General features: G+C 47.8%; 1 protein-coding gene across 3 annotated transcripts in view; it reads right to left on the bottom strand.

The window, feature by feature from the left end:
• The window catches only part of Ada2a (Transcriptional adapter 2A), a 189,186-nt gene extending 170,200 nt beyond the window's left edge, over window positions 1-18,986 (bottom strand). Inside the window, exons 1-3 of one of the 3 annotated variants that reach the window (XM_070534632.1) lie at window positions 18,558-18,986; window positions 18,354-18,445; window positions 937-1,034 (exon numbers count right to left, since the gene is read on the bottom strand). In XM_070534632.1, the coding sequence (XP_070390733.1) occupies window positions 937-1,034; window positions 18,354-18,445; window positions 18,558-18,710 (343 nt within the window). In that variant the 5' untranslated portion in view covers window positions 18,711-18,986. The remainder of the gene's footprint in view (window positions 1-936; window positions 1,035-18,353; window positions 18,446-18,557) is intronic. The other 2 variants (XM_070534631.1, XM_070534630.1) reach the window with 2 other exon arrangements.
• Window positions 18,987-22,062: the final 3,076 nt, after the last annotated feature.

Raw genomic sequence — 22,062 nt, 5'->3', positions numbered from 1 at the left:
GAAATACCGGGTGCACGCGTGTATAATTAAGGAATACATACTGTGCTCCGTGGCAATAGCCCCTTCCCACGCTTGTTATGCTTCACTGCAATACTTTTGTGTATGCTTCACCAAGTAACATTTCTTTCAGAGGCGAAGCTGACTTTCAGGAACCGGCATTTTCTATGTCAATCGCGAGGTTCACAAAGGCGGAGTCCATGCCATTGCTGGCAGCAGCTAATTCTTTCAATAAAAAACTCGGCACCCAACGACAAGAAGTTTCATAGCGAACGTCGAAGCAGCTAGGCCTAGCGTTGCCGCAGTGGTGGCAACGGCTGCCAGCGGATCTGCGTGCGAGAGTGCCGGTTCGAGGTGGCGAAGCAATCAAAACGGCAGCCGTGGTTCCTTTGATTATTGCCGTTTCGGACCTGCCGTCACGGCAAAACGTACAGAAAATCGGACGGCGAAGAGTTCTTGCGTCGGAAATTTCACACGTTCTGATACGTTGACTCTGTGGGGTACGTGGCGGTGCCGCGAAGCCGTCCAAATTATCGGGAATCCGGAAAGTCAGTCCTTGACTGTACACTAGCAACTCCTCCAGCCGACGGCAGGGCGTCAAAGACGATTCATTACGATTCCTGTCTGTTACTCGAGCCAGCATTACTGCGACTTTCGACCCTTTCAGTAAAATTGCCGCTAATTTTCCCTGATGGAGGCCCAAATTCCCTAGTTTTCCCTGACTTTTTCCAGACTACTAAAAATCCCTGAGAATTCCCGGTTTTCCCGGTTGGTAGACACCCTGACTACACTGCATATGAATACAGTCATGCGCAGAAGCTCTGCCACCGTAGCTTTTGCTTGACAGCCAAGAAAAGTTGTCTGCAAGTACACTGCAGCAGATTAAGCCCTGTTTAATAAGCACATGTTGCAAAGCAAGAAACAGTTTCTGATGCATACCTTTAAGAAGGTCTTGTGGAGCATAGATGTAATATTGCAAATAGTGAGACTTGCATTCCTTTGCAGTCTTCGAACACACATGTTTCGCAATGTCACTCCTGAAAAGCAAAAAGAAATGAAATGTCTTTCAATAAATTAGTTCCTCCATTCTGGTCTCTGTATATATAACCACACCAAGCATGATACTAGTGAGCATTGAAGATCAGCAGCCACAAGACAAGCATGCTTGTAAACTTGTATCACATCAAAACTTATCTGATGGTTTTGTCACTGATGGTTTTGGCTCATCTGATACCGAATCAGATGAGCCAAAGCAGTGTTGAACCTCTAAGTCTTCTGGCGGTGGTTCAAAATCTTGGGCATCCATTGCGCACACAAGAGCCGATAACCAAGACGTTCATGAATTATGGTGTGAACCGAACCGTGGCTGGTGTTCACACGTTCTGCCAGTTCATCGACGCTTATCCTGCGTTTTTGTCTAATCAGCTCATCAACCTTTGCAATTGTGTTGGGGCCAGGCACGTACCGAGGGGGAGACCCAGGCACCCCCCCCCGCCTCCCTGAAATTAAACAACATACCTTGCCCACACAATAAAATCCTCACACACATTCCTAAAGCGCCACCAAATCAATGTTGAGACTTGACAGCTTTACGGTGGTCAACATTTTGCTGCCTTTTTCACTTCTTTTGGATGACAGTATTTATCGGCATCTACTGGGGTGTGAAGGCCCGTTTTCTTATCGATTCGGTGCCCGCGCAATTAACTCGAGATGCGTTCAGTTGTCACCACATCAGTTGTCGCGCGCATGGCTGTTGCTTTGTAAGTTCAACCTTCTTTGTTTAGACTGATTCAGGGACCAGGAAAGAGAGTCGGTTCATACTCAGCTGGTCTGTATGCTTGAGGAACGAGTTGCAGTCGGAGAAAATGCCAGTTGAGTGTAACTTTTCCTTTTGCTTTATTATTTCCTCGAGTGGCAGCACACCGCAATGCTGGCAGATGGTCGGAATCATATACCCGTGATATGGGTTAAATAAAGTGCAAATTAAAATAATGCAAAACAGCATCCATCATCAAACACTGCAATAACCCTTAAACCCATAAGCAATATGTGTCACCCGTTACCTCATCTGGTTTTTCCCTAATTGTGCAGCATTTTTCGTGCAAAATTGGCAAATGGTAACAAGAGTCGCAAGGAGTTGAGAAATTAAGCCAAGGCAACAGCCAAACAGGAAGGAAAAGCGAAAATGAAAGAAATTTAACCATTGTCTACAAAAATATTTATGGATCAACATCTTTTTATTTAAAAAGGAAGTAGAGAAAACGCTGCCAGAAATGTAGAACAATTCTGTGTATCTAGAATGACACTTCTACACTTGTCAGTCGAGTCGCCTGACGTAGCCGCTTCTCTGCTGTGCTTATGTAGGTGTTTTTCTGACCTTCCGCGGTGGGCACAGTAGGTCTAGAACTGCAGCGTCCTGCACTCTACGGAATTGTATGGGACTGGCTGCCACACATCATTACGCAACTTCTCAAATAACAATATGAGCCGGTTTTGGCCCTTCACTTGGTAGAGCAGTAAATGAGAGATCCAAAAGAACTGCGATTGTTCTGTAAATGTATATTTCTCTATAATTCTTTTAGAGCTATTAAAAAAAAAAACGCCACTATAGTCGGATACAACTTAAGTCTGCAGTGAAGCCCTGTGCACGCCCTCATAACCGCCAGCCACTGTTCCTCCACGAGGCTGCAAATAATTTGTACTTCAAACTTTTCCTGTTACCCAAATAAGGCAGTAAACACATAAACAAAATTATTAGCGTGTCATTTTATACGTTTCCCCACACCTATCATAGTTAGGTGTGGCGAAAGCCTGATTCTTTATTGAATTGAAATAAAATTCTTGCTTCGCTGCAACTGTTTACTGTCATGTTTCACTTCAGTTGGCAGTGAAAAAAACGGGCTCAGCAGTGAAACAAACCACAAACTTTTGAAGATCTGATTAATTATGTAGTTTTACGTGCCAAAACAACAATCTAATAATGGGGCATGCCTTAGTGGGGGGACTCCAGAAATTTGGACCACCTGGGATTCCTTAACATGCACCTAAATCTAAGTAGACGGGTGTTCTCGCATTTCATCCCCATCAAAATGCGGCCGCCATGGCCGGGATTCAATCCCGCGACCTCATGCTTAGCAGCCCAACACCATAGCCACTGAGCAACCTCAGTGGATAGATTTTTGAAGAGTGAAATGCTTAGACTCCATACACTTTGTCCATTTCTGTTGCAGACCTCACTGCTTCCGTCGATGAAAAGACTCTTTGAGAACAGCAGACGTTCCGGAGGTATCAAGTGCGACACCATTTTGAAAAGGCCACATGACGACGATTTTGTTTGCTTCTGCGATTGGCTGGTGGAGTAACACAACCCTGCGCTGTCTGTGTGCCTGAGTGAGTGAGTGAGTGAAGTAACTTTATTTTGGTCCAGAGAAGACGCAGGGGAGACACCGCGCCACCTGGCTAGTCCCACGTAGGGACTGCCAAGCCGAGCTTGACGGCCCGATCGCGGGCACTCTGGACGGCCAGGGTTTGGTCGTTGAGTTCGGGGCTGCCCAAGAGCGCAGCCCACCTATCCTCGCTGAAGGAGGAGCCGATGGCTTCACACCCCCACAACACATGGTCCAATGTTGCCCTTAGTCCACAGGCAGGGCAGTCCGCACTGGGGTATCTTTCGGGGTATATGGCATGAAAAACCGCGAGGTTAGGGTACGCACGGGCTTGTAAAAGTCGAAGGGTAACCGCCCGCGCCCTACATAAGGCGGAATGCGGGAGGGGGAAGACCCGTCTTGACAGATAGTAGTGCGTGGTGATCTCATTAAACGTAAGCAAGGGTTCCCCACGGGGCTGAGGGACTGCTGAGGCAGCGCGGTCAGTGAGTCCTCGCGTGGCCTCGTGTGCGCCCTCGTTAGGGTTAGAGGGAGAACCCTCAATCGACCCCAAGTGAGCGGGAAACCAAAATAGAGAATGCGGAGAGATACTTTTGGCGCTTTGGAGAATGCGGAGGGCCTGGGGGGAGACCATACCGGTTTGGTAGGCCTTAATGGCTGCCTTGGAATCACTATATATTGCCTCTCTGCGACCATCGAGCACAGCCAGCGCGATTGCAACCTGTTCGGCTACCACGGGCCTTGAAGTGCGTACCGTAGCGCAGCAAGTGAGCCTTGAATTGGAGTCTACGATGGAGACGGCGAATGCCTCTTGCTGGACATATGCCGCGGCATCCACGAAGCTTGCCTCAATGTGGTTATTGCGGACATGCTCGAGTAGAGCTCTACCCCTGGCCCGACGTCTGCCGACGTTGTTTGCGGGGTGCATATTGCGGGGCAGAGGCGCGATGTGCAGTTGAGACCTGATGTCGCTGGGAATCTGCATGGCGTCAGGGCACTGGTCGACAGGATTGAGGCCCATCTCGTCGATTATCTTGCGGCCCGTCGGGGTGCCGGATAGCCTGAGCAGCTGTGAGTGCTCTTGTGCCTCGATAATCTCTTTGAGCGTGTTGTGGACTCCGAGCTTTAACAGGTTTTCGGTTTGGGTGCTGGCAGGCAAGCCGAGGGCAAGCTTAAAAACCTTTCGCCAACTGCTGTTTTTTTTTAGTTTTATGCTACTACCAGGCCTTTGTCCTGCAGTGGACATAAAATAGGCTGATGATGATGAGAGAAATCTTTATTTTGCACTTTTGTTTGTTTACTTGTTCTTGGCAGGGTTCTTCCTGCGCTTCTTTCTTGTGCGAGTCCATTCGACGTGGTTCTTTGTTTGCCAAGTAAAAAAGAGGTGTATCTCACAGGCATACCTGCGAGATACAACTTATTTCATTTTTCTTTTGCAGGTTTACGCGCCTTTATGGCGAAGGGCGGGCGTTATTCACGTTTATATTAGTAAAGGTACCCCCCCCCCCTCATTTGCATAGAAAAGTTACCTTGGGATGGGGCCCCCCAACCCAAGAGAGCTACCCAAGGAATTTCGTAGAAAATGTGAGACGCTTGGTCCACAGAGAACCATACAAATACTGCTTGGTATCCTACACTGGCAAGACAAGACTTTCCAGAGAGGTTGCGCACAAGCAAATGCATTGCAATCCGTCAAGTCCCCACAGTGATGGCGGCGAGTGATCATCGTTTCTTTTTCTTGTCTGCTAGCCAGAAAGCGACTAAAACTTTGCCAGGCGAGAATTCACTCAACCAGAGAAAAACTAACACGCACTAAAGTGCGCCGCGCAGTGGTCAGAGCAACACGAGAAAAACACATGCGCTCTGGCTGGCTCTGGCAGCCCACGGGTAGCGAGAACAAGAAAATTGAAGAGGCTCAATGTGTTGTCATGAGTAAAAGTCAAAGTAGAAAAAATAAATGAGAACAAAGTTACCTTTGCTGGCTTTAGGGTCTTGACATGGATGCCTTGGCACAGGTGAAAAAACTGTTTTGTCTCCCTGTCAGTCCCTGTGTGGGAGATGCCCATGACGTGCTGACGTGCATGCTGCAGGACCTTTATTAAGGTTTGTCCAATCTAATTCTGTTTTTTGACATGATGGCACAAATGAACCACCACAATGCTTTGGCTCATCAGACCTCGCTGCGTGCTTTGTCAACTTGTGTGATAGTGTGTTTATTTGGCTTGTCTCGTTGTATGGTCCATTGTACGACTATAGAAGTGCACCTTTGGCATCCAATGTTTCTAACAACATTAAACCCACAAGGTTTCGGAATTTAAAATCTAAAGCACGACCTTGGAATGTCAATGCACCTTTTGCATCAAAAGTTTATGAGAATGTTATGCCTATAAAGTTTCAGAATTCCAATCCTTGTGCTCCGTAGATTCCGCGGGCTCCGTGAGATGCCTCGACCTGCCTGCTGGCCATCAAAACTCCCTTCCAACTTTCTGCTTGGATGGGGCTCCTTGCGTCATGCGACTCGCAGTGCATGGGCGTTGGAGCAAAATCCAGCCAGAGTTCACAATGTTCGCACTGAAATGTCTTTTTGGGCATGGAAAAAGACGTTCTAGACAAAATCCAGAATGATTTCCTGCCCCGGGGATTGTTTTGTCGGCGATGCATGACAGCACGAAATAATTTGGGGGAGGGGGGGGCTGAAGCCCCATATGCCCCCCCCCCCCCCGGCTACAAACTATTGACGTGTAAATCTCCATGGTCTTTTTTGTTTCCATTCTTTGCATTTAATTTGCCTTATTTGCAGTTCTACCGTGGGCTTCCAAAGCCAACCAGCTTACCATCTGTGGTATATTTCCATGATGGCAGCGTCACCTATTTGTGAAGTCGAGAACTAAGTGCAATGGCATGTGGCCTCTGAGATTGCTCATTTTCGGACACCATAGCCATGGCTGGCAGGCTTGTACTGATTTCGCCGCAGACCAGCAGTCATAGAATGTACTAACACAATGCATTCCCGACTGTCATTGCCCTGCCTCTCCCACTTTTTTGACACACACACAAAAGCTTGGCGAATAGATAACTTATATGCACAAAGCCTGCGAAATTTAAACTGTAAGTGAACAGCGTCCCGCACATAAACGCAAATGCTTACTAAAACTTGCTTTCTGCAAAGTACATTTATAGAACAGTAATGCTATTTCCCGAAGCCCTGCCATTACATTAACATTAAACAAAAACTTTAACTAAAACATTATACTAAAGGTTTATTTTTGTGCAAACATGAAAAATAAATTCATGATGTTACAGAAGGAAGGCGAAATACTGACCACGGCCGCGGTCAGACCTGTGACGCAGCAGAGGGTGCTAAGAATCCCTGGTTTCGGCCAGGCCGCCATTGGAATCTGAACCTGGCAGCATTTAATGCTAGAAAGTTATCTAGTGAGGCGAGTCTAGAAGTGCTCTTGGAGGAATTAGCAGGCATTAAATGGGATATAATAGGGCTCAGCGAGGTTAGGAGGAAAAATGAAGCGGTTAGGAGGAAAAATTAAGCACATACAGTGCTAAAAAGCAGGCACATCCTATGCTTCCGGGGCCTAGCAGAGAGACAAGAACTAGGGATTGGATTCCTGATTGATAAGAATATAGCTGGTAACATATAGGAATTCTATAGCAATAATGAGAGGGTGGCAGGTCTTGTTGTGAAACTTAAAGAGGTACAAATTGAAAGTCGTACAGGTCTACGCGCCTACATCCAGTCATGATGACCAGGAAGTCGAAAGATTCTGTGAAGACATGGGATCGGCGATGGGTAAAGTCTAAACAAGATACACTATAATGATGGGCGACCTCAATGCCAGGGTAGGCAAGAAGCAGGCTGGAGACAAGTCAGTGAGGAAATATGGCATAGGTTATAAAAATAGCAGGGGAGAGTTATTAGTAGATTTTGCAGAAAGGAATAATTTACAGATAATGAATACCTTCTTCCACAAGAAGGATAACCGAAAGTTGACATGGAGGAGCCCAAATGGTGAGACTAGAAATGAAATACACCTCACACTCTGCGCTAAACCTGGCATCATACATGATGTGGACGTGCTCAGCACGGTGCGCTGCAGTGACCATAGGATGGTAAGAACTCGAATTAGCCTAGACTTGAGGAGGGAACGGAAGAAACTGGTACATAAGAAGCCGATCAATGCATCAGCAGTAAGAGGGAAAATAGTGGAATTCCGGATCAAGCTACAGAACAGGTATTCGGCTTTAACTCAGTAAGAGGCCCTTAGTGTTGAAGCAATGAACGACAATCTTATGCGCATCATTAGGGAGCGTGTAATAGAAGTCGGTGGTACCTTCATTAGACAGGATACCGGCAACCTATTGCAGGAGACGAAAGATCTGATTAAGAAATGCCAATGTATGAAAGCCTCTAACCCTACAGCTAGAATAGAACTGGCAGAACCTTCCAAATTAATCAACAAGCATAAGATAGCCGACATAAGGAAGTATAATATGGATAGAATTGAGCATGCTCTCAGGAAAGGAGGAAGCCTAAAAGCAGTGAAGAAACTAGGAATAGGCAAGAATCAGATCTTTGCGCTGACACTCAGCGGGATGTTGTGTTCAACAAAAAAGGCCGTGAAGAGGCATTCTGCACGAATCGCACCGAGGTCTTTGTCGCTACGTACAAAACTTACTAGGCTTGGCTGGGTGTCCACGGCTCGCATGCATCCCTGATGTTTTACCAAAGAGATGTGGACCTTGATGTCAGACTTGCCGCCATGCGAGATGTTCACATCACAGGCACACGTGGTGCAGAATCCAAACTTCTCTCTCTTCGATGGCACGAAGCACGGAAATTCTGCCGTGCACGATTTCAAAAACACTTGGAAGTACTGTCGGGGCTTCAAGCCCACCATTGCACTGCGAAGCCACTACAGGCCGGAGTCGCACTGCGTCCAATGCAGCAGCTAGCCACACAAAAGGCAAGGCCAACAGTGCAGTGACTGAAGCTGCCTGAAGACCAAACCTGTGCACCCGCGCGAACAAAGGCAAGAGCATGGCAACAGGTTTCCAGAGGCGCTATCAAGCTTTGCACATAGATTCGTGACCCCCCTAGTAGACGGCAGAAGTCATTACAACCTTGCAGTTCCCAATTATACTACGCATGCGTAATGCCCTCTTGTGGCGGCACAACGTACCAGGGTGTAGTTTTATTCCTTTTCCGGCTGTCGTTTTTCTTCGCAAATAAAATGTTTTCCATAAAATTTCAAGGAAGATTAGTAAAATGGTCAGACTGCTCGTAATTTGTACATTTTACGGAACATTTGGAAGAGTTGGCAGGTATGCTAAAGTCTTTACAGACTCAATCACCCTATCGCACTGCAACCTTTGTAGCTCCTGGGTGGACACTAGATATTTTGCAGAAACAAAAAAAAGTAGCATGTAGAATTCAGGGCAATGCAGTGTGAGTTGGGTCATCGCAACGGCAGCAGTTGGGACTCCTGATGCATAGGCAGATGCATGCTTGAGCCAGCCTGGCAGACCTCACTTGCATCTTTCGTGCCAGACTCCATTCAAAGTGTGGTTTTCGCAACTTTGTCAAACGTTAGGTATGCTTCTTCAAAAGGTCTGGTTCATACTGCAGCATTACTAATGCCACAAACAATACAGTTCTGCAGCATGTTCTCAAGCTCTGTCCCGAACACAATTTTTGGACAAGCCTTTAAGTGATGCAACGAAATTGCTCAAAGACAACTGGAACACAACTGTAGAATCTGAAGGGCTGTAGCGGAAGGCTTTTGGCAACAGTGACTGCTGAGAACAGTGAGAATTTCTTCAAAGGACTTATTTTGAGGGATTGCAGGTTTGACAGGGTCACATAGCACAGCATATGTTTTTTGCCCACAGCAGCCGAAGAAGACAGCTTTCCTTTTTTTGATCCTCAGCCTTGTTTGCAATGTGAAGGCCTTCAGGTGCTCCACATAGCACGGCCAGTCTTCCCCTCTGCTGTAGAAAGGTTCGATGTTGCCGTACACTGGCATCAAGAACTGAAGCTACTAACTTGAAAGGGGTTGTACTGCTGAACAGAAAAGTTTCACAGCTTGAAGTGATGGTATGATGGCTTTTTTTTCTCATCGCCAAAAATGTCATAGGCTAGGGGGCATAGCCGAGAAGCTGCAGCAACCAACAACCATCACACATGGCAGCACGCAATGAAATGAACTTTATTCTAACAGCATGTAGCTGTCATGGCTGCAGCATGGTTGCTATCATTTCTAAGTTATGCTCCCTAGCCTGTGACAACTTATACATATATTCCTGTTTCAGAGACATGGGCTTGTCACAGTGCAAATGTCTAGTGTTTTACAAAGCACTGTCGGCTCAAGGATCGTCATGACACAGTTGTGCAAAAACAAGCCCACCAGCCCACTGGGATGTCGAATTGTTCTTTTACAGCACTAGTTTTTTGGTGTGTGTTTTCACACAACTCTGGATGCTACGGCTATTTGCTTGTACTACTATGCGGTAGTAGTATAGTAGTAATTATTAGTACTATGTACTACTAATTAGCGATGAGTAAAGTCGCACTCAGTATATGGTAGGTATTTGCAACTTCAATGCAAAAGTGGGGGAAAAGCAGGCTGGTGAACAAGCAACTGGCAACTACGGCGTCGATTCTAGGAATGCTAGAGGAGGGATGCTGGTAGAATTTGGAGAAAGGAATAAGCTTCAAATAATGAACACCTTTTTCAGGAAGCGTAGCAACAGAAAGTGTACCTGGAAAAGCCCTAATGGTGAAACAAGAAATGAAATTGATTTCATACTTTCTGCTGATCCCAGCATAGTGCAGGATGTAGAAGTGATAGGTAGGGTAAAGCGCACTGATCATAGGTTAGTGAGGGCTAGGATTCACGTCAATTTGAAGACAGAAATAGCAAAATTGGTAAAGAAACAGGTCAACCTAGATGCAGTAAGGGCAAATGCAGACAAATTCAGGCTGGTACTTTCAAACAAACATGCAGTCTTAGAACAGAGAGATAATGATGACATAGAGCTAATGAATGAAACCATAACTAGGCTGGCTTCAGAGGCAGCAATTGAACAGAGAGGCAAGGCACCAAAACAACCAGTAGGCAAGCTCTCCCAAGTAACTAAGTACCTAAAAAACAAAGAGTAATGAATGAAAGTGTCCAACTCAAGAGATAAGATAGAATCTGCAGAACTGTCAAAACTGATCGACAATGCGAATATAAGTGATATTCGAAAATATAATGTGAGAAAGACTGAAGACGTAAAAAAATGGACGCAGCCTCAAATCAGTGAGAAGGAAACTTGGCATAGGACAAACCAAGATGAATGCACTGAAAGATAAGCAAGTTAATATTATTGCATGTGCCCTGCTGAAGTATACACGCTGAATGGAGATCCAGGCGTTTGTACTTCACGAAACGTAACCACTGATGCGCGATGCCGAGACGAACCTCATTCTCTTCTTCAGTCCCCTTGCTGTGCCACACCATGTGGCAATATCATCAGCAATCTCGAAGATATAGTAAATGCAGCGGAATAATTCTATACTTACCTGTACAGTACCCAGAGTAGTCAGGATACCTCAATTAGAAACAGTAATGAACAGGATACAGAAACTTCTCCTATAACTAGCGATGAGGTCAGAAGGGCCTTGCAAGACATGAAACGAGGAAGAGCGGCAGGAGAAGATGGAATAACAGTCATTTTAATCAAAGATGGAGGAGACAAAATGCTTGGAAAACTGGCGGCTCTTTATATGAAGTGTCTGTTGGAACGCGCTGCTAGGCTGAGCTAAGCGAGTGTAAGCAACAAGCGTCCCAAACAACTGAACTTTTATTTACTCCGACGCTCATGAAGAAAAGTCATGTGGTATTCTCGCGCATGCGCTCTTGGTATTGTGCACGGAAGCGTTGGAAGCACGGATCCTAAGGGTGTCACAGTATGGCGCTGCACTTGGAGCGCTGACATGATAGGCACTCCTGTGTCCAACGTCAGACATCCCGGCTTATTCCGGGCCACACAAACCTAGCTGTGCTCAGCCATTGAGTGGCTCGAATCCCCGGATGCGAGAGGCTGTGCAGCAATTCGTAAATGTTGCGGCGAAGATTGCGGGGCACAAACAGCCTGGCCCTACCTGTGGACATGTCACAGCATACAGATCCTATCGGTCTATCCACCCATTGCAGCTTGAAGGCGCTGGTTGTGGACTTCAGTAGGTGTTTCAACTCCCTGTCGCTGTGTTGAGCCGTTGTTAGTGTGGTGAAGTCAATACCACTTGGTAGGCTGATGGCGTTCACTGGGCTGCGCAAAAAAGCATCTGCAGCTGCATTGTCCTTCCCGCTGACATGGCGTATATCCGTCGTCAATTCTGCAATGTACGACACTTGGCAGAGCTCTCGTGCCATGTGTGCACCCGTATCTGAGTTGATCGCGCGCAATGCATAGGTCAGCGGTTTGTGATCCGTGAGTACTATTAGAGTTGTTGGACGATCCCACCGCTGTCAACCAGATGTAGGAGTCGTCGGACTATCTCCCCACTGCCACCATTTGAAGGAGTTGAAGGTTGTAGAGAGGAACTCAGTGAACAGGATTTATTTACATATTAGGCATTTTAAACAAGATACATTGGCAGTCTAGCGCGACTCCCATATGGAGCCCGCAAGACTAACATACAGCAAACAGTTTACGAGCACACAGCTCACTAGTACATTTTAGCATGACAACGAGCACTCAGCTCCCGACGACGAGCACACACTAGCAGCCAGCAAACACTGCTTATATCCTCTCCGCTTGACGTCATAGTTCGACGTCATCGTTCGACGTCACCGTTCGAGGGCCACGTGGACGGATTCCCCGTGGACGGATTCTTCGTGGACGGAGTCCCAGTGGACAGAAACGTTCGTCCAGTCATTGTAAACTAGCCGCCCTCCCGCAGGACGGCCCACACACACAAAGGCACACACGTTCGAGCCCACACACACAAAGGCACACACATTCTAGTGTCCGGAGCCGACGTCAGAGGGCTTCGTAAAACTCTCGGTGCCGCATAGCTCTCAGTGCCGACGTCAGAGGGCTTCGTAGAACTCTCTGTGCCGCATAGCTCTCGGTGCCGACGTCAGAGGGCTAGGAGAACTCTGCTCCGTCCCGGGTGGCGCTGGTGGCTAGCACATTCCTGAGCTGACCGCGCGCCACGTGGCTGCCGGCCATTCGCAGTTCTCCGAAGTGTGCCCCGTCCGGCCGGATTGGAACAGGTGCAGCGGGCTGAAAGCTGGCACGTTGCCACCCCGTCCGGCCATTCCTAACAGTACAAAGAATTCTCGCCCTTCTACATAGTGGCGGAAATGTAGTATAGCAGCGTATATGGCCAGGAGCTCCTGGCCAAAGGTGCAGAAAATTGAGTTCAGACGAACTCAATTTTCTGAAGAAGGAAATCAGTCGCCACCTTCCGGTCGACTTCTGCTGCAATACGGCTCCAACAGCTGCATCAGAGGCGTCAACCATTACGCATTGCGGAACATCGGGCTGCGGGTGTGCAAGCAGAGCGGCATTTTCGAGAGCCTCCTTCATATGCAGGAATGCTTCTACGGCTTGATCATTCTAATGAATGGCGCTTGCATTAGTTCCTTCTGCTGCTAGTAGGTTGCGCAGGGGGTGAAGGATGTGGGCACACTTCGGAACGAACCTATGGTAAAAGTTTACGAGTCCCAGGAACTCTCGGAGCTGGTGGACGGTTTTTGGCTGTGGAAACAGTCGTACTACTTCGACCTTGACCTGATGTGGTTGCACTCTCACACTTGAAATGCTGTGACCCAAAAATGGTAGCAACGGTACCCCGAACAACCACTTCGCCATATTGATAATGATGCCGTGCTCTGCCAGTCGCTGTAGCACGCAGCATAGATGACTCTCATGCTCTTCGGGCGTGCGGCTAGCAATCAGCAGGTCATCCAGGTAAACCTTGCAGAAGTCGAGGCCCCAGACAACGCCATCCAAGAACCGTTGAATAGATTGGCCTGCATTCCGTAAGCCGAAAGGCATCCGTAAAAATTCGAACATTCCAAATGGCGTTGTTATTGCAGTCTTGGAAAATGCGCTGGTGCTACAGGTATCTGATGATATGCTCTCACCAGATCTATTTTTTAGAAGATGTTAGCGCCATGCAGACAAGAGGTGAGGTCGTGGACATGCGACACTGGGTAACGGTCCGTTAGAGTCACACAGTTTAGTGCCCTATATTCCCCACAAGGACGCCAATCACTGCCTGTTGATTTGGGGACCATGTGTAGAGGCCATGCATATTGGCTGGACGAAGGACGTACTATGCCGAGTTCCATCCTATGCGAAAACACCTGTCGAGCTAGCCGTAGCTTTTCGGGTGAAAGACGCAGTGGCCACGCGTAGACCGGTGGTCCTGTGATTTCTATGTGATGCTGAACATCGTGTTTCACTTCGGCGAATGCCTGTTGCTGCCACATCAACTCTGGGAAATCTTTTACTATGGTGGTGAAGCATGATTCTCCAGACGAACAGAGAAATGTCACACTGAAAGGAGGACGCAAACACGTCTTGCCTTGTACCACTGCTTGAACCACAGGATCTTGAAGCCATTTATACAGAACATCAGCCAACAGACCGAAGTATTGCAGAAAGTCAGCGCCCAATATGGCAAACTTGACATCAGAGGCTATGAACACCCATTTGGACGTTCTGTTGAAACCGAAGTTCAGCGTGAGCAAATGATGTCTGTATGTTTGTATCACCGTGTTATTGACGGCTTGGAGTGGTAATGTACTAGGGTTCTTCCTCTCGGTATCACGCTCACCTTGGCACCTGTGTCGACCAAGAAACGAGCACCGTTGTTGCGGTTGGTAACAAAAAATACAGAGCGACGACTTGAAGACAACGTAGAAGCACTGGTCGCCCTCAGTGCTTGCCGCAGTCGTTTCCCGAGTGCGTGCAGGGTGGAACACAGTCTCGCGCACCATTTCCGAACCGCTAATGACACCAGCATATAGTCTCCCGCTGGGGTTGTGATAGCAACGTTTTTGGCTCGCTTAAATTTTGTGCTTTCCCACTTGTGCGCAAAGCTAATAACGTCTCGGTGAGTCGAGAAATATCTTCACGCATTTGCTGAAGTTCATCCTGAGCCTGTTGTGCTCGCACGGCAGCCAGTGATGTCGGCGTGGTGATCACCATGAGCTGATCAGCAAGCTCAGTGACCACAGGTAGGTCTTTCTGCTCTGACGCAGCGACAACCAAGCAGAAAAGAAGTGAGGCGTGCAGACAAGACACAAAAGTAGAGAAGTGGACAACAAGAACGCCGTGTGTGGCATTCGTGTTGTCCATTTCTCTACTTTTGTGTCCTGTCTGCACGCCTCACTTCTTTTTTGCATAATGAATCCTTACCAACTAGCTCTGCTTTCTGTCGTTCTAAACCAAGCAGACACTTGACGGCAGCTTTTGCAAAGAGAGTTCTTGGAATAATGCTCCATCTACAGTGTTTGTTGTTTTGCCGTGCAATAGTTGCATGTGCCACAACAGCTGACTGGGAGAATGGTCACCGAGGTCCATGTCACGAAGCAATTGCTGCAGTCGCTGTAAGTCGGGGGCGTGACACGGCGGATGAGAGTTTCCTTTAGCAATGCATGCTTTTTCAGCAGGCAGGTCGAGTAAAAGATGCCGTATTTCACTGGCTATGGGTGGCAGGAGACTGCTTACTAAGTAGTTGTATGTGGTAAGGTCTCCTGTGACGCGCCGTGCTACGAACTGCGCTTCTACTTGAATAAACCAGAGTGTGGGGTCCGCGGTCCAAAAGGGGGGCAAGCTCACTGTCAACTGAAGAGACTGTCGACGTAGCACCCATCATTGATGTCGAGTCATAGTCGTGGAGTCCGTCGTCGACGTCAGTCATAGCGATGTTGGTGCTCAACCCCGGTGGCTGCTTATCCCGTCCGGGTCACCTATGTTGGAATGCGCTGCTAGGCTGAGCTAAGCTATATAAGCAACAAGCGTCCCAAACAACAATTGAACTTTTATTCACTCCGAAGCTCACGAACAAAAGTAACGTGGTTCCTCTCACACGCGCTCTTGGCATTGCACACGAAAGCGCTGTTTCACGGCGCTACATGTCTATCGACTGCAAAGGTACCAGAAAACTGGAAGAATGCAAACATATACTAATCCACGAAAAGGGAGACAAAGAAGTGAAAAATTATAGGCCCATTAGCTTACTCCCAGTATTATATGATATATTTACAAAAATAATCTCCAGAAGTATAAGGGCAACACTGGATTTAGTCAACCAAGGGAACAGGCTGGCTTCAGGAAGGGATACTCTACAATGCATCACTTCCATGTCACTAATCAGGTTATCGAGAAATCTGCACAGCACTATAAGCCTCTCTATATGGCTTTCATAGATTACAAAAAGGCATTTGATTCAGTAGAGATACAGCAGTCATAGAGGCATTACGTAATCAAGGAGTACAGAAAGCTTACGCAAGTACCTAGGTAAATATCTACAGAGGCTCTACAGCTACCTTAATTTTACACAAGAAAAGCCGGAAGATACCTCTAAAGAAAGGGGTCAGACAGGGAGACACAATCTCTCCAATGCTACTCACTGCATGCCCGGCAGAAGTATTCAAGCTACTAAACCAGGAAGGCTCAGGACTAAGGATCGACAGCGAATATCTCTGCAACTTTCAGTTTGCCGATGACATTGTTCTATTCAGCAACAATGCAGATGACTTACAAAAAGTGATTAAGACCTTAACAGAGAGAGTGGAAGAGTGGGGTTGAAGATTAATAAGCACAAGACAAAGATGATGAGCAGCCAGGCAAAGAAACACAAGTTCAGGATCGCCAGTCAGCCTCTATAGTCTGTGAAAGAGTGTGTTTTACCTAGGTCAATTAATCACAGGGAACCCTGATCACAAGAGGGAAATTCATAAAAGAATAAAAATGGGTTAGTTCGCATACGACAGACATTGTCAGCTCCTGACTGGAAGCTTACCAATTATCATTGAAAAGGAAGGCGTACAATCAGTACATTTAACCAATGCTGACATATGGGAGACTGACGAAGAGGCTTGAGAACAAGTTAAGGACCGCGCAAATAGCGATGGAACGAAGATTGCTAGGCATAGCGTTAAGAGACAGAAAGGGAGGGGTTTGGATGAGAGAGCAAACAAGTATAGATAATATTTTAATTGACATCAAGAGAAAAAAATGGAGCTGGGCATGTCATGTAATGCACCGGTTAGATAACAGTTGGACCATTAGGATTACAGAATGGGTACCAAGAGAAGGGAAACACAGTCGAGAACAGCGGAAGACTAGGTGGAGCGAGGAAATTGGTGCACGCTAGTTGGAATCGGTTGGCGCAGGACAAGGGTAATTGGAAATCGCAGGGAGAGGCCTTCGTCCTGCAGTGGACATAATACAGGCTGACGATGATGATGATGGCTATGCGGAGGTGCTTGCTCTGGACGAGACATTCATTTGAGGGATCGCCAGTCGTTTGTGCGCAGGCGCGAGAGATAAAATCTGGGGGCTTTTGCTCCTTGAACACATGACTCTGACTAGGCGCTACGTAGGAGGTTTCTTAGCGCGTGTTGCACGCGTTTGTCCCTTAGACATGCTGGCATTGCAGAGTACGGTCGAGTTTTTTTTTTGCTGGCTGCCCGCGCGGTGAGGCAGTGGGCATTTGGTGATCGCTGTGTCTGAAGGGGGCAAGGTTCCGACTGGTGTTGTATAAGTCGGGGATCGCTCTTTTCGTCGCTACGATAGATTGGATTTTTTACAAGCACTGCTCCAGGAGGGCACAAGCAACCAGCAAATGGATGCCTCAGCAAAGCACCCGAGGTTATAATAAAGCAGGCGGCGCAGGATTTTCAGGGCACCCAAAGGATATCTGGGGTATCAAAGCTGGAAGCACGGCGGCCCGCGGGTTGGGGCCGCGGAGGCCGAAGCGTGCCAGGGGGTGTTCACATAAAAAAATTGGCTGCCCGCGATAGTGGACAGCCTGGCACGCGCAGACCTCTGCGCGCCTCAACCCACGGACCAGTCCGGGTTCTAGCTTTGGTGTCCTGGAGGCGCCGCCAATAATGCGAAAAAATGACACGTTATTACAATTTGTGAAAAACACGATTGAATAAATATAATTACGTCCAGTCGCCAACTTGTGACGCTAAGTTCATCACTACCATGCCCCGCGACTTCTGCAACAACAGTCAGAACTTCTTTGCCTCTGAAGGTACATCGGACAGGCTTTCTCGCGCCTGCGGCGCAGGTACTGGGTCAATCATCATCACTGGCGGCCTTTCAGCCACTTGCGTTCAACATCGGTTGCCAAGGCGCTCTGCCTTCCAGATTTTCAATATATGCGGCCCGGGCTCCACTACGGACGTTACTGCTCCCGCAGAAACATCTGTGATGTTATTTACAAGGTACATCACCATGACGCGCGAGAAAGCTACGATCCGCCACGGTGCTTCACCTACTTTACAGCACCGGTACCCAGCGTCGGAGGGTAAACGAACTCGACTCCACTTCGCAATGCCGGCACACCTAGGGACACACACAACACGCGCGAAGGAACTCCCTCCGCACTACCTAGGCAGGGTCACATATTCAAGGATTTTCTCTCGCGCGCCCGCTTTTACTCGCGCCTGCGCGCAAACGACTGGCGATCCTTCAAATGAACGTCTCGTCTTGTTCTGGGTGTGCATGTAGGAACAAGCACCACCGTATCCCCACTCGAACGCCGCGCTGCATTGAAAGGACCACGTAGCCGAACGCGAGGTTGAACATTCAACTGAACACTTCCAGTCATTCCTCAAAGGTATTATCTTTCAAATAGATAAGCAACGCAATAAAAAAGTCGCTTTCCTTGCTTCGTCGTTCTGCCGATAAAAACCCAGACAGAGCAAACTGACGCACCAGTTTCCGACGCCGCACTCCAAGAGTGCGTCGAGTAGCTTCAACTCTTCTGCGGCAGTCCAAGTCTTGCACAGCAACGGGAACTCGGTTGTCTGGAACGAGCAAGATATAACAATTATACTTCAAATGTATCTATGAAACAGAACAGTTGGTGAGCGCACGCGCATTTAAGCTGCCAGTTCCAAACATCAACACAACGCTTACCACGACACTGTACTCGTGATCATTCTTGTGCGTCGGAGACTCTAGACCTTTAGAAAAGCACCGTATGCAGATCGGCACTTTCGGGTCGCAATTCATACAAAGTATATGCACGTCTGCGAAAACGTAACTGCAGAAGGAGCACGATTCTGACATAACACGCAGTGTTCACCAGTTTCTTTGTGTTCAGTTACGAAAGGCCGCCGTTCCTACGACCCGGTCGTATGAGTGGAAAGGGGGGGTAACCGTTATGCAGGGGCTTTAGGTCGTACGAACGGTTAGGGCCCGAAAGCGTTAGGTTCACCCAAATAGACGCTAAATAATGATTTGGCTTGGCTCCGTATATCATTTTTAAATAGGTGTCGCTAAAGTGATGGACGCGACGTGAGCTCCATTCTGCCCGTGCGGACTTCGGCCGTGCCCCTGGCTGCTCGTGTGCTTTACTAGCTTTGTGGAACGCGACGATCGAGCCCAGAATCGGTGCTTCCGTTCTGTCCCTGCGGTCTTCGCCTGGGTCAGTGGCTGTGGAGAAGTGATTGTAGCTGTTTGATGTCGTTATATGTGAGAGCTTGTGGCGAAGTGATTGAGTATGGCCGTAGTACTGCTCATGTAGTGTTTTGCGGACTTCACCTGTGCCTGTGACTGATAGTGTTGCCCAATAGCTTTGTGAAAAACCGACGTGGTTTGTGTGGATGTCATCGCAGCGTTTGCCAGCTCCTGGGTGGCCCGTGTGCCAGTTATTGATGGCGTTGCCGGTAGTTCTGAACTTAGTGTCACACATTACTCCCCCCCTCTTTTTTGGCTTCTGGATTGGATTGGCGCGGCTCGCTACGTGCTTGCGCGCGCTTTTCCGAGCGCAGATTGGTGTGCGCCTGGTTTCTGCACTAGGCTGTTATGCGATCGCTTTTTCGAGCGCAGATTGCGGAAGTGCAGCGCCGCGGGCCTACCGTGTATGGAAGCGCACAGCAATGCCGGGAAACATTCATACAAAAGCAAAGGGTCAGAAAAGTGCGCTTTATTTTCCATTACTATGTCACACTGGGTAGCGCCGTGCGATCGCTTCTAATAAACGCAGAAACGAGTCCTTGCAGCGCATGTGCCCATTAATCGATGCCCACCATAGCCATATCAGGTGCGACTCGAGAGGAGAGTCACCCTGTAGCCGGCGGAGTCGAGGTAGCGCTTCACCTTCTGCCAGTAGCTTTCGATTTTCTGGGTGTGAGCGCCCGTGATTGGGTCTACAAAGTTCATGCTGTGGTTAACAGCCTCCCATTGCAAATTCAGTCTTGCTCCGTTAGCCCCCACCAAGTTCGGGATGAAGTTGTATGGGGCCCATTCATCACTGTGGATGGTGGTTCCCGGTTCAACGTTGGCTGCAATAATGGGGCCTAGCGTCGCCGCGTCTCGTCGGTCGACCTTGAATAGTCGGAGCTCCCCGGTGGTCACGCAGATCATGCCGAATACCCATGGTCCACGATCTGCAATGCCGCCGTAATTTTGGCGGCTCGGCGGAACGTTGTCGCCCGTCATCAGGCGGCCTCGATTGTATTTTCGCTTGCCGCGAAGGAGGCATTCATCAATTTGCACAATCCTCCCGGGGCCACCGAGTGGGGGTCGCGCCAGCAGCTCGTCCCGCACGACCTCACGAGCGTAGTTCCTCCAGTCGGCGATGACATGGTCCGACAGATGAAGCAAGTCGCCGGTCATCTCCTTCATGAGCCACGTGCCTATGTTTTTGCTCACGCAGTACGTGAGTCAAATCACTTGCCGCCTGCAGTAAGCGACGCTCACTTCGCCTTTTGAAAGCCCAGTGCAAAAAGCAGGCGATCGTGCAAAAGCCTAGTGCAGAAACCAGGCTCACATCAATCTGCGGTCGAAAAAGCGATCGCATAACAGCCTAGTGCAGAAACCAGGCGCACACCAATCTGCGCTCGGAAAAGCGCGCGCAAGCACGTAGCGAGCCGCGCCAATCCAATCCAGAAGCCAAAAAAGAGGGGGGAAGTAATGTGTGACACTAAGTTCAGAACTACCGGCGTTGCCCAGTAGCTTTGCGGAAGTTGATGTACCTTGTGTGGATTTCGTCGCCGCTTATGACTGCCTTAATTATAGGTGGTCACACGCTGCCTTTTGAAGCGCGTCCGAGCGCGAGAAACTTCACCGATGCTTTTGTTAACAACGTGGACGTCTCGAAATGTTAGCTAGAAATCAACCAGCAGCAAGCCAAGTCTTTATTTTGTGGTTTTTCGAGCTTATGCTCATGCGAGCAGCAGAAGAACAAAAGGTCCGTTACATAATGTCAGTTCCATAAAATCAGCTTTGCCGCAATACAGTCATGTTATGCGGTGAAGCATACGTAATGTATTGCGGTAAAGTATATGAAAAAGTAGGCAGGGACCACTGCGTCACTGGGCCGATTTTCTTGTATTATGGTCATGGCCGTGCGCGAACAAGAAAAAATCACGGTCGAAGCGCATGGCACAAACCTTGCCAATGCTTCAATTGGAAAAAGAAAGAAAACGAATTGGAGTGGGTGATGCCAAAAACAAAGCCTTGACTTTTGTATTATCAAAGCAGTTCCGAGAATAGCCAATCATATTCCAAGCTCCTGCATTATTTATGATTGTTTAAAGTATATGCATATATTGTGCACCAGCCTTAGCGCACCAATTCTAATGTACTTTAATGATGTAAGTTTAATACGTGGCGAATATATAATTTGTGCTGTATGGTGTTGTGCTGTTTATAAGCTGCTGCTTTCATGTGGTAATGTGTACATTGGCTGGAAGAGTTGATGCATCCTCCTTATAGAACTCACTGAAAGGTAAACCACCTGTCAAGCCATCATTGTTCTTGCAGTTGTACACCAGATTTCACAAACATGGGGACAGTTATGATATAGAAAGAGTAGCTGAGGCTTAACATATCCACATGCATGCACAGGAGTGCGGGAGTCGACCATCGATCTCTCTAACTCAGGTTGAATGTGCATACTTGAGTAACATGCATGTAACACTTGTTGGGTGTCAGGTTTCTTTTATTGTTAGCCTAGTTTGTGTTTTTTCTCCCTTTTGTAGGTTTTAGTGTGTGTTGCTGTGTATGTATATAATTGCTTCCAGAGTGGCTTTCTTGTTGCTAATAAATTTAGAGAAGGCAGCGATCTTCATTTTGTGCATCAGACAGCAAGTGAGCATGTTTCAAAGGATGTTGGATTTTGTTGCCATAAGCGACAAAAAGGCATAAGCATATAGACTGCTTGCTGGAGGTACTCTTTATAGCATTAAGGATATTATCATGCTGATAACTCTGTGCACAATAATTAGAAAGATCACATCAGGTCCGACATGTCTTGCCACCATGAAATCTTGTCAGATGCATAACACGGGACATACACCACAGATCTTGGCCAGCCATTCTCATTTGTGGTCTCGACCTCCTACCACTGAGCAGACTGGTCCAAGAGACAAAACATGCAACTTTTATCTGATTAAATGTAGTGCATGTTGCACAA

This window comes from Dermacentor albipictus, chromosome 2, assembly GCF_038994185.2.
Source record: "Dermacentor albipictus isolate Rhodes 1998 colony chromosome 2, USDA_Dalb.pri_finalv2, whole genome shotgun sequence".
Classification (NCBI taxonomy): Eukaryota; Metazoa; Arthropoda; class Arachnida; order Ixodida; family Ixodidae; genus Dermacentor; species Dermacentor albipictus.
Note: the sequence above shows the minus strand (reverse complement) of the source record. Positions and strands in the feature narration are given on the sequence as shown.